A 12,478-nucleotide genomic window follows, 5' to 3' on the forward strand; every position below is an offset into this window, starting at 1 on the left:
TGTGTTCTAATATGTTAGGCAAAAGTGACTTTACAGGGGGAGTTTCAGAGTAGAGGTTTGGTGACAGCCCTTCTAGTACCCGTCAGTCACCTTTGTTCCCTCAGGCTCGCGTACACACAAGGTACCTTCATGAAGGAAAATTGGAAGGTCTCTTAGGGCAGGGACTAGCTGCTGTCTGTTACTCACCAGCCCTTCTCTAGGCTAAGGGGGGCAGATGGCCAATAAAACAATCCCATGTGTGAGGTGAGACCATAGAGTTTACCAGCTGAATTGGAGGGGCCAGTGGAGTCTTTTTGGCCTTTTAAAAGCAAAGTGCCAAATAGATTCAGAGAGAGGATAGTCAGTTTAAACCTGAGGCAGGGGCCTGGTTCTGCAGCCATATGGCTGTCAGCATCCCTGTCTATTTCTTCCTCCCTTCTCCCTTTCTGGATTTTGGAAAGTGAGGGCTTGCCTCCTGACTGGTGTCCTCCTAGTAGACTTATTGCTTAGTATCCATGAAGTTGACCTCAGTTTGTTTAGACTTTGGGTCTAATACACCCTGGAAGCACCATGTCATCTGTAACATCAGAGTTCTGTAAATCTTTGCTTTTGTACTTCTCAGCCCTTAGCAGCAGGACAGTCTGACAACCCAGGCCCTTGTGGGAAGGTGACCAGATAGTCTGCAGTGTGGGGACAATGAGGTCAGGACACTTGTGTATACTGCAGAAAGTCCTTATAACTCAACCCTGCTCTGACTAAGGCAGGGAGGCAAGACAGGAGACTTAAATCTTCTATCTCTGGGAGGAGGAAGCATGGTTGGTGGCTCTGCCTCTGAGGCCTTGTGAAAATAGAGTGGTTCTGTGGTGGCTCTCCTTTGTCTTCCTCATGGTGTTCCCCTACATACAGACTTTCTATTTTATGGGAAGTTTTGTTTTTCTGTAGATCTGTTTGCTGGTCACTGATTTTGGGGGAGTACATGTGTGTGTTTACCTTACTTCTCTGCCACCATTTAGTATGTCAGCTAGGAAGCATTGTAGGGAATTGGTATCACCTGGGAGGGTAGGTAACTTGTGGGGAATTTGATGTCACCTGGGGGCATTTCCTATTTTCTATATAGCATATTGCCAAGGGACACTTCCTAGGTGTCACCTGGTGAGCCCCAGGCCAACATGTCACCTCAGAGAGTTCCCAGGTCTGCCATACATGAAGATTCTACAGTGCTGTATACTGGCCCATGAGGACTTAGGGCCTCATACGTCATCCACTCATCACCTGTCCATTCTCTTTTAAACATGGCCTTTTCAAGTTAGAGGCTCCTTACACAGGAGTCACCCTAGCCTTGGAATCTGCTGTCTTCCTAGGGTTCCCACAGGCTGACCAGCATTCCCTTTTCCCTCTGCAGAAGGACATGGCTCTCAAGCCACATGAGCGGAAGGAGAAATGGGATCAACGCCTCGTGAAGAAGCCCCGAGAGTCAGAAAACTGCCCATCTTCGGAGCTGAGTGAGAACAGGCAGCCCCTGGAGGTGGGCAGTCCCACTTGTGATACAGAGCCCACTTGCGATGAAGGGACTAGGAAAGTCCCGTTGCAGCCCTCAAAACAGGTGAGCATCTGTGCCCTTTCCTTTCTTAAGACCTGCAGTTGTGGGATCTGTACCAGGACTATACAAGAACCTGGACCCCACCCTTCGGCGTTTGGCCTGCCTGGCAATGCACTCCATCGTTGCTGGGCTTGGGGTATGGGGTAGACAGGAGCCAGGCTGGTCACAGAGGTTCGGGGACCTGTCTGTCTGCCCAGCTGGAAAGGCCTACCTGGCCAGTGCTATTGCTTCTCCCCAGGAGTACAGGGGCGTGTGCTGGCCAGGATGGGTGACAGTGCCAAGCTGATAGGCCGGCCCCGTTTCCCACTGCGTCCGTCAGGTTCCGCCGACTAGGTGTCTGGAGACATCTAGAGTGTCTCTGTAAATGGATGTGGGGACCATGCTCCTGCTAAGAGAGGGGAATGTCAGCCAAAGGCTTCAGGTTGGTGGTCCAAGAGTGAAAGGAGAAACCAAGGAAAAGGATGGCCCCCTGGAGGAGCGTTCCTGCCCAGATGAGGTCTGTCAGAGCAGGTGGAAGCTGGGCTGGGCTGCCTGAGCATGGGTCTGTCCTGGGTCATGGCTCAGTGCTGCAGCTGCATCCTTCCTGGGGACTCTTACTTCTGTGCCCTCTTCACAGAAAGGGGTTTTCTCAGCAGTTAAGCCTCTGCTCTGAGCTCCTTTGGGAACTGGGCTCTGGAGAGGGAATAGCATGTCTTGGGCCTGGGCAGGATGGGGGGTCCGCTGGCGCACCTGCCCAGGTGGACACATACTCTTTCTTCCATGCAGGTGTGCTCCCCAGAAGGGGGGCCGCTCCCAGCCAGCCCCTGGCACCAGAACGGCCCGACCCAGCAACAGCAGCAGCAACAGCCCAGCCAGTCCAGCCAGCCCCAGGGGCCCCTCCCAGCCCCGGGGCAGCCCTGCCAGCCCCAGCGGCCGCCCCTGGGTCAGCGTGCTTGGCCCCATCGATCACTTCTAGGCTTGAGACAGCCCTGCCAGCCCCGGCGCCCACTTCTGGGCCCTGGTCAGCACCATCGTCCCCAGCTTCTGCTTCCGGCCCCAGATCAGCTCAGCCAGACCCAGCGCTCACGCCTGGCTCAGCCCCGCATGCCACTCTTGGCACTTCCAGGCTCCAGGCAGCGCCTGCGGTCCATCCAGACTCCATGGCATCGTTACCGCCCACTTCGGTCCCTGTTGACCTCGTGTCACCTCTGCCGGTCTCTACTGACCGTATGGCACCGTTGCCAGCCTTTGCGGTCATGGACCACACTGTGTCCCTGTGACCAGCCGTGTAGGGCTGCCACAGGGCAGCACTGCCCACCCCCACAGTCTCTGCTAGTCCAATGCCAGCAGTGCCTGCCCCCTCGGACTCTCACCTTGCAACCACGCCCACGCCGTCGTCCCAACAGCTGCCTTTCAGGCCAGTGCTGCTGCCGCCAGCGGGCACTCTTGGCCCCACATCAGCAGAGCCAGCCCCATAGATCCCTCCTGGGCCAGCCTAGCTGCTCTCAACAGTCATCAGTGGGCCCCAAGCAGCCTCAACAATTAGTTGAAAGCCTTGAACAAACTAGTCCTCCCAAGCCTGCCCTGCTGAGCCCTAGACAGTCACAACAGAAGTGCCCACGTCCCAGCCCGGAGCAATCCCATATACCCAAGCAGCCCCTCATGGGCCCGAAGAAGCCCCTGCGGTCACTTCTGGGCCCAGACCAGCCTCGAAAACCCCAACCATTACTTCCTCTTCCTGATCGTCCTTCCCTTCTGGGGCAGCCAGGCCTGGCCCCCCAGCCTCTGCTGAGGCCTCTTTGTCAGCTGAGACGGCAGTCCCTACTGGGACTGGTGCCAGCTCGTCGTCCCCGGCCTTCCATTTTGGGCCATCCTTTCAGGCCCCTGAGGTCACAGTGGACTCGACACTCTGCCCCAGGGGTGGCCCGCCAAGCCCCATCTGTGAGTCCTGGAGCCTGAGGCTTGTAGATGACTTCCTGGGTGAATTCGTTAATGCTACAATTGGACTGCACTAATGAGAGCCGGCTCTCTTTAAGCCTAAGATGGTTTCCCAGACTGCCCCAAGGCTGTTTCCAGACTACTTTGCCTGATTGGGCCCATCGCATCAGAAGGAGAGATGAACTCCATGTCATCCCACTGTCCCCTCCACGGTTGTCAGGCTTCTTGGTGTTACTATGCTCCTCACATGTGCTGCTTTGTGATGGACGACTCCTGGGCAAGGTTACACAGTCACACTAAGGACTTGGAGCTGTTGGGATCCCTCAGCATCTTTTGGTGCCTCTAATTGCCAACACTGTCTTTGCATCTCTGTCTCCCGTGCATGTGTGCAGGTGTGAGTGGTATGCTTATGTATGCCTGTATGTGGTGGACATGTGTGATGAAGTGCCAGCCTAGGCTTCACTCTCCTGTCTCCCCCTCACTCCCTCTTCCCATCAATGTATTCCCTGCCCTGAGCACAATGGCTTAGGTGACTCAGGACCATACTGTGGATTTGGTTGGCTGCGTTTCAGGCCACCGTTTTCTTGCCTGTGGGATGATGCTAGTGTCTACTTGAAGATCCTTCAGCTACATGAGAGATGTGAAGGGTGGTGACTCAGTGGCTGCTTCCCCACCTCTCAGGGCTCTTCCTTTACCCCAGAGGCACGGTAGGGCAACTGGAAGCCCCTGTCTGAACTCTATTCCTGTTATAACAGTGTTCAGCCCTGAGTTTGACACCTGTTACTACAGAGACATTCTTGGGCCTGCACCTGTCCCACAGCCCACTCTACCTGTGATCGAGGTTGTTAACCCCTCCCCAGTCCCATCTCAGGGCAGCCCCACACTGGAGTCCAAGTGGCTAAACTGAGCCCCTGAAGGGGAAGTGACCAGAGCAGAGGACATACTACTAGATTTGGACCTTCTGTGCTGCCTACCTGGGGTTCCTTGGGCTGAGTGGGCCAGGGCTCCCAGTCTTAACCTGGTACCTGTTTACCTGAGAAGGCCCCATTCTGTTGTTCAACTACAGCCTCTGAACCGAGAAATTTGGGACTTATTTTTCTGATTTTAAAAATAAAGTGCCACACCATTTTTATAATACTAGTGTTTTATAATTTAAGTACTCCGTGTTCTGTGATTTATTCCATTGAGTGGTTTTGTGTATCTAGATTTGGCTTTCCATTCACTAAGCACTGTCCTGGCATAAGCAATAGAGGTTTGAGGGAGATGTTGAGTCACTAAGGGTGGAGTTCTCCTCCCCCCCCCCCCCCGAGCTGGGGACTGAACCCAGGGCCTTGCGCTTGCTAGGCAAGCGCTCTACCACTGAGCTAAACCCCCAACCCCCAAGGGTGGAGTTCTTGAGGACAGCATTCATGCCCCTCTGAACCAGGCCTCTCTGTGCCAGTGTTTTGAGGAGGGTTGGTTACATGGGGTAGCCCAAGGATCCTAGGGCCAGTGTTATTGTCCTGGATCTACAAGGATTAGGGAAATCTATTCTTGGTGAGGCGCTATGCCCACACAGGCCCTTTGGTCCTGCCTGGAGCCAGAAGGTCTTGTTAGCATCCTCCACTGCAGCGCTTAGCCTATCCCAGGGTCGAAAGACCAGTTGTTAGCATAGAAGGTTGAGGTTGCCATAGCCAGCTGGGTTTCTAGGACTGGGAACTAGGACTTGGCATTGGATACTTAAGACTACTTGAACTTGGTGGGCGAGAGGATAGCTTAGCAGGTAGAGAGGTGCTTGTGCACAGGCCCCATCCCTAGATGCCACAAGGTGGCAGGAGAGAACAGGCTCTTGAGAGCTGTTCTCAGACCTTCATAGGCCTGAGAACACTGAGACACTGATACATGTATGTCTGCACTCAAATATATACATTTACACAAAGACTACACCCAGCATAGGGAGGGCAGCATCGCCAGGATCCTGATAGCTGGGTCACATACATGGGCCATGTTCTGCAACCTCTCTTGGGGATCTGCTGTTGTGGTATACTGATAACTCTGAACAGCTGGAGATCCAGGTTCCTCTGGATTTGTCAGATTGTAGTCTGACCAAAGGCTATGTGGGCTTGCCAGGGTATGCAGCTGGGAGTATGGGTCCTGAGGTGAGGTTGCCTGGAACTGCCCTGGAAGGAAGCTTGGGGTCATGACAGCTGTAGGGGCCAGTGGGCAGTGGGCTCATCCAAGTTGGGGTGACATGAGTGGGGTCTAGAAGATCCTTTGGAAATGGACCTTGGGCTCAGTGCCGTCATCTGCATGTCTCAGTGGTCATCAGCAGCTTCTTACTGTTAGGGCTTCTACACCAGGTTCAGTGTAGTTCTCCTTAGCTGCCAGTGAGGTAGCATAACCAAGGAGGGGAGGGGAGCCTGAAGAAGCCAGTGGCATCCCTACTGAGTGTAACGGAAAGGTGAGCCCTTCGAGTGGTTTTAAGTTCCCTGGGAGGTTAGGTAGCCCCTGTTGTAGGGTCTGGAAGTAGAATGTTCCTTGGGTTTTATGATGGATCAGTCAATGCAAATTGGGGCAGCCTAGGAGGGAAGAATGCAAGCACAGGCTACGTTGAATATGACCTCCCCAAGGCATTTACACATGCGTGCGTGCGTGCGTGCGTATTTTACTTGACTCACCCAACCTTGCAAGGCTACAAAGGTTTTTCTAGCTAGGCAGATGCTAGTCCATCCTGCCCTCCATGTTAGAAATACAGCCTGTGAACTAAAGTTTACCAGTCTTCCCAAACTGCTCACCAGGTTTCATCCAGAAACTAGTCCCAGCAAATTCCAGCTGATACGCCTGCAGGGGCCTAACTATCTTAGAAGTGGGGCACATGGCAGAGGGAACAACCAAACCTTGGCAAAGAAAGTGAGGCCATCCAGAAACAGGAGGAGAATGTCTTAGGGCCTTGGAGCTGCTTATTTGGGTGAAAGGAGGTGTCTGCCCCTGCCCCTGGGTATGGCAGGTGGCATGGTCTGACCTGGGATCTCTACCTGCCTGTCAACGCTCCTAGATGGGCTCAGATTCCCAGTGCACAAGTGGCAGAATGGCCCTCAGCTTGAAGAGGAAGTGACAGGTGGATGCCCCCCCACAGTTGGCAGAGATAGGGGAAAGTCCACAGGAGCTGGTGTTTCAGTCCCACTACAGTACCTCCTGGGCAGTTTCTAAAAGAAAAAGGTATAGACAGGTGTGTGTAGGGCCTGGACTTAGAGTAGCACTGCTGGTGGAAGTAACACATGAGCCACAAAGATTCGAAATGTCTTATAAGCCACACCAAAAGTAAACCATCAGAATGAGGTTTTTTGTTTCTTGAGGCAGATTTTTCCGTGTAAACCTGGCTCTCTTGAAACTTTTTCTGTAGAACAGGCTGGCCTTGAGCTCCCAGAGTTCTGCCTTCCTCTACCTCTCAAGTGCTGGGATTTATAATAGATATCATTTAAGTTTGCTTACTTAAAGCGTTATCATTTTAAGATGTAATTATGAAAGTAATCAGTAATGGATCAGAGGTGCCCACCTGTGATCCTAGCATTTGGGAGACTGAAGAAGGGTCGTGAGTTCAGCCTTATTACTTAAATCTTGTCTTTAAAAATATCACTGAGATGTATGTGTGTGTTTGTGTGTAGATACCTGTGTTTCCACATGGAATGTTAGCATGGGGCCTGAGGATATGGGAGACATATATTGGAGATGGGAGCTAGCAGAATCAGACACAGGGTCTCAGATAGCTCAGCGATAGCAGCTATGGGGAAAAGACTTACTAGTAAATCTACTAGGCCTACGCTTCCAAGAGATAGTCCGTCATTGAAGGGCATCAGGAGAGGAGTTCAGGGCAAGAGCCTGAAGGTAGGATCCGTGGGAGAAGGCTGCTTGTTGGCTTGCTTCCTTGCTCATGCTCAGCTGGTTTTCCCATACATCCCAGTGTTTGAGTGATAGACCCACAGTGGACAGGGATGGCCTCGCAGTCAAATCTGATCCAGGCTTCTTTTTCCCAGGTGAGAGCTCTTCCTAGGTGATTCTAGGTTCTGCCAAATTGTCAATAGAAAGTAACTGGGACAAATGATGAAGGTGAGAAGTCCCTTGCTAAATTAACCAAGAAAAACAACACAGACTGCCTTGTCTTAGGTGCCGTAGACATGAAATAGATGATCAGGAATGGGTTTATTCCAACCAAGTCAATAACTGAGTGACACAGATAAATTCCTCAAAAAATTTAGTCACAAAACTGGTAGAAAACTAGGCGTGATGGGAAATACCTATGATCTCAACATTTGGGGGGCTGAGGCAGGAGCATGGCAAGTTGTTCACAGTGGTACTCTGTCTCTACCGGATGGCAGGGACAGTCTGAACTGCCCTGTGGCTGCCAGCCTGAATTTGAACATGTGTGACTGCCCCTCCAGGGCCCACCCCTCCATCAGCCCCCTCCTCTTCCTGTTACACAGCAGTCTGATGGTATTTTAGGCACACTGTGTTGTTCACGCCTTGTTTAGCCTCTCTCTAATCTGGACAGCCCAATAATCTCCCCAGTATGAACCCAATAACTAAACCAGGATTCCAGCACAGGCAACAGTGATGGCCTGGCCATCTCCACAGACAGGCTCCTGCTCTCCTTGGCTAGCCTGTAGGTAGGCGGGGGGGGGGGTGTTCCCTGTAAGTATGGCCTGTGTCAGAGGGCCTTCAGAGTGTTCCCTCTACCCCAGCTTGAAGCCCAGCTTCCTGTACGTTGTATGTGATCCCTCAGGACCTAACTTCCCTCGGGCTAACTCACCTTTGTGGGTTTTCTCCTGGCTGTCCTTGTGTGGTGACCCCTTGCCCACTTTTCCCCAACTAGGCCCTTCTGTCCTTATTGACCAGGAGCTCTTCTGCCTGCCCATTGAAGGAGGTGTGAGCTTGTCTGTTCCTTTCCTAGCCTGTGAAACCAGCTCACGACAGCCCACCTTCAAGGTTATTGGGAGGACTAGTGAGCTTGACCTGCTTTGTCTTTCTTTAGCTGGCACCTGGCAATGTCTGCTCATCATTGTGACCAGAAATTTCTGCCACCTCAGTCAGGCATTGGGAGATTCCTGTTCCTGAAAGCCAGCTCTGCAGTCACCACATACCTGTTCACTTCTGCCAGGCTACTTTCTTCGGGGCCAAGACCTGTGGCTTCCTCATTGCCCAGTGAGCTGGAAATGGATGCCCTCTTGAGGAATGGATGATACTTTTATACTCTAGCACTGTTTCGTGTGTGCGTGTGCGTGTGTGTGATAGTAGGAGGAATGTAATTTTTTAAATATTTTTTGTTTTTGACAATTGCATGCATGTATACAAGGTGTCACATTCCTTGCACTGCCTTTTCTAGTTGGGCGGCATCCCCTTTCTAGGCCCAAGTCTCCTATCCCTATGGAGTGAGAATGTTCATTTACGTATGTCTTCAGGATATGGAAATGAGAGGAAAAGAGTAAGTCAGCAGGGTGCGTTGCCTGTACCCTGTAATTCATCCCAACCTACATAGTAAATTCAAGCCCGCCCTTGGCTGCTTGAGACCCTGTAGTCAAAAAAAAAAAAAAAGAAAGAAAAAATAAAAAAGGCAAAATAGACTTAAACTAAATGTGTGATGGTTACTATTTTTACTCTGATTTTGGTGGTTTCTTCCTCTTATACCACTTTGCTGGTTTGAGGCTCAGAGCCTGGAGGCTCATCTTGCCATTGTCTGCAGGCCCAATCCCCTTCTTTGTGTCCAAGAAGACTGTCCAATCCCCTGCTGTGTCCAAGCCAGACTGTTTCAAGTGTGATAGCTTTGTGAAGCACCTTTGGACTGGGGTCAGGGAGGTGCATTCAGGACCCAGGCTGCTGAAGTTCCATTGGGCTCCCAGGGCTCCAGGCAGATCCCTGTGAAGGTTAAATGAGACCACTCTGCGGTTTAGATCTGGGGCATCCCTCAAGGCCCATGTGCAAATGCTCAGCCTCTGGCCCTGCTGGGACACAGTTGAAACCCTAGAAAGTGGGGCTTAGTAAGAGGAAATCAGATTATTGGACACATGCTCCTGAAGGGTATGGTTGCTCCCTGGAACCCTGCTGGTCTCCGTCTCTTGTTAATTCCTCATGCCTTTGCAAGGATATATTGCCTCACCACAGAACTGAATCCTAGATGCATGTAGAGAAACCTGAAGATGGCCAGCACTCAGCTCTCCAGTACTGCTGAGTATGGGGATACAATCATCCCAAACACTGCCTGAGCTTCCCTTCAGTGGGCCTGCTATGCCAGGCAGAGGTGACAACTCCCTGCTACCAAGCTCTCACACTGAATTAGGGAGAGAAATGAGCCAGCAGTCTGTTAACTAGTAAGCTTTACATACGGTGACAGAATGCTTGAGGTAAACAACTTGTAACAAAGAAAGAATTGGGCGCGGGGTTTCAGAGGCTCAGTCTGATCTCTTACCTGTGATTCCTAGGGCAGTTCCAGAGGCCAACACGTGTTCTTTAGTACGTGGGCCAGGAGGGGTGCTCCAGACCAGCATGGTACCATTTTACTCTCACAGGGATCAGCAGGGAGCTGTAGCAACCCATCGAGTCTTTTAAACCTTTTAAAGTCTGCCAACACAGAAACGGTATAGTTCTAGAAGTAGCAGATAGGGCTTGCGTTAATCCAACTGAGCCCAGAGCAGACGAACATGAAACTTTGCTGACAGAAGAGGCTCACTGAAAGGAAATTTCCCAGTTGGAGCCCTAATGCTAATTACAACCATGAGTGCTTCTCCTTTCTGGGCTGTGTCTGACAAAGCAGACCCTCAGTGCCAGACGGCATAGTGGGTATAGTGTGAACTCCATCCAGGTCTTGTTGGGTGGCGTGGGTGGAAGAGCTAGGGATCCCCTTCACCAGGTCTGCGGTGCAAGTCTCACACATTTACATGAATATCCTCTTCCCTTGGCTGTGACCTTCTCTGTGCTGTCCATCATTGGACTCTGCAGACCCGAATACTTTCTTGAGGCAGAGATGGATTGTGCTTGCTTTCTCTCCATCTGGGCTCGTGCTGTGAGTGAGTGGCCACTCAGCAAAACATAGGTACGAGGAGCTGTTCCAGCAACTGGAGCAAAGTGGGGAACAATGGTGAGCCACTTGGAAACTGAACTTGGGTCCTCTGGAAGAGAAATATACACCCTGAGCCATCTCCCCACCCTCCGCTGGGGACAGTAGTGAACAATAGTGACATGTTGGTGCTAATGGGGAAAGAAGCAAATGGAGTGTCTTGGCCAGGTAGATCTGGGGTAGTTACATGAGGGCTCAGGTCTGAAAGGAGAGATCTGTACGGAGTGCCTAGGTCTGGAGCCACTGCTGGGTACCTGTAGAGGGGAATTGTGGGGTGTAGTCAGCGATACTCAGTGAGTGCTGCTGCCCAGGCGTAGGGACCACCTGTACTGGAGACAGCAAAACAGAAATGGTGAGTTTCCTTGCTGTACTGGCTGAGGTCTTTGCTGTGCCAGCATCTGTTCTAGATTCTCAGGAGACATGGGAAGTCAGGACTCAGCCCTGACAGTGAGTAGGGGTTATGGTTGAGGAACAAAGAACATCAGAGAGAGTCACAGCTCAGTCTCATTCAGCGTGGTCTTGCTCTGATGAAGTCTGGTTGCAGCACTGTGAGATCCAGCAAGTCAGGGTTCCTGCCTGGCACAGCTCATTGCAGGAGGCCATCAGTTACTTGGGTAACTTGGGTCAGTCTCAAGCTTAGACCCAAGATGAGCTATCCTGTGTAGCCTCCAGAGTCCTAAAATTGTAGGAGCAGGGGTCAATCTCCTAAAAAGAATAAGCATAGAGTGGCACAGAGTGTGGGCACAACATATATAAGAAGTGCAGTGTGGGGGTTGGGGATTTAGCTCAGTGGTAGAGCACTTGCCTAGCAAGTGAAAGGCCCTGGGTTCAGTCCCCAACTCCGAAAAAAAGAAAAAAGAAAAAAAAAAGAAGTGCAGTGTGTGTTCAGGACATACCATGTGCATATGGGATGTACTGTACACATAGGATATATTATGCACATAGAATGCCATGTATTAAAAATGTACTTACAGCATACAGGAGTCACCATATAAGCTGGGCATGGTGTGTACATTTGGCATGCTGTACATACAGGATATACATAGAGGATGACATGCTGTGCATACAGAATTCACTGTACATATAGGATGTATATACAGGATACACATAGAGGATGACATGCTGTGCATACAGAATTCACTGTACATATAGGATGTATATACAGGATACACATAGAGGATGACATGCTGTGCATACAGAATTCACTGTACATATAGGATGTACATACAGGATACACATAGAGGATGACATGCTGAGTGATGGGGAACCTAACCACACCTCTCTGGCCTAACCTGGGTCTGATGCCTGAGGGAACGGTTGCTCCTCGAAGGGATCTCCCAGGGCTTATAGCACAAAGCAACCAGGCAGCCGTACTCCTCATCCTTAATCCAGGAAGTGAACTGCCCCACAGTTAGGTGGACTGTAGAAGCCACAAATTAAGCATTTGTCTGGGTATGGATCAGTTTGAGGTTGTGTGACTGTCTCCTTGCAAATACTCCAGCATGTATGTGACCAATCAGACTCCCGCACACCATTCAGGTCATGCCCTGCACTTACTCAGGGTTGCCGTTCCTTCTGTCTTGTGTGTGTTCTCAGCCTGAGTAATGATGGGATTCCAGTGGGCCTTTGTGCCCCTTGAAGTGCTCCAGAGCATGAAGGTATTTGGGGAGCTGGTGAGGTGTGTATAGTACACATTTCATGGACAGCCTGGTGTGTGTACATGATAACGTGTGTCCATATGCTCTCTGGCTCTGGGTTCTGGTAGACTTTCTAACTTCTGCAAATGAAAAAGGATACTTCTGGGCCCTTTATCATCTGCTCAGCTACAGATGGCCAGGACCCAACCCTTGGACAGGCTGTCTCTGTACCCAAAACCTCAGTGTGTCTGAGTACCA

General features: G+C 51.2%; 1 protein-coding gene across 2 annotated transcripts in view; it reads left to right on the forward strand.

Moving 5' to 3' along the window:
- Positions 1-12,478, forward strand: part of Fbrsl1 (fibrosin like 1) — an 88,357-nt gene that overhangs the window by 13,161 nt on the left and 62,718 nt on the right. The window contains exons 2-3 of one of the 2 annotated variants that reach the window (XM_032887236.1): positions 1,382-1,582; positions 2,345-4,652. In XM_032887236.1, the coding sequence (XP_032743127.1) occupies positions 1,382-1,582; positions 2,345-3,517 (1,374 nt within the window). In that variant the 3' untranslated portion in view covers positions 3,518-4,652. Of the gene's footprint in view, positions 1-1,381; positions 1,583-2,344; positions 4,653-12,478 lie in introns of those variants that run through there. The other variant, XM_032887237.1, reaches the window with a different exon arrangement.

This window comes from Rattus rattus, chromosome 16 (genome assembly GCF_011064425.1).
Source record: "Rattus rattus isolate New Zealand chromosome 16, Rrattus_CSIRO_v1, whole genome shotgun sequence".
Taxonomy (NCBI): Eukaryota; Metazoa; Chordata; class Mammalia; order Rodentia; family Muridae; genus Rattus; species Rattus rattus.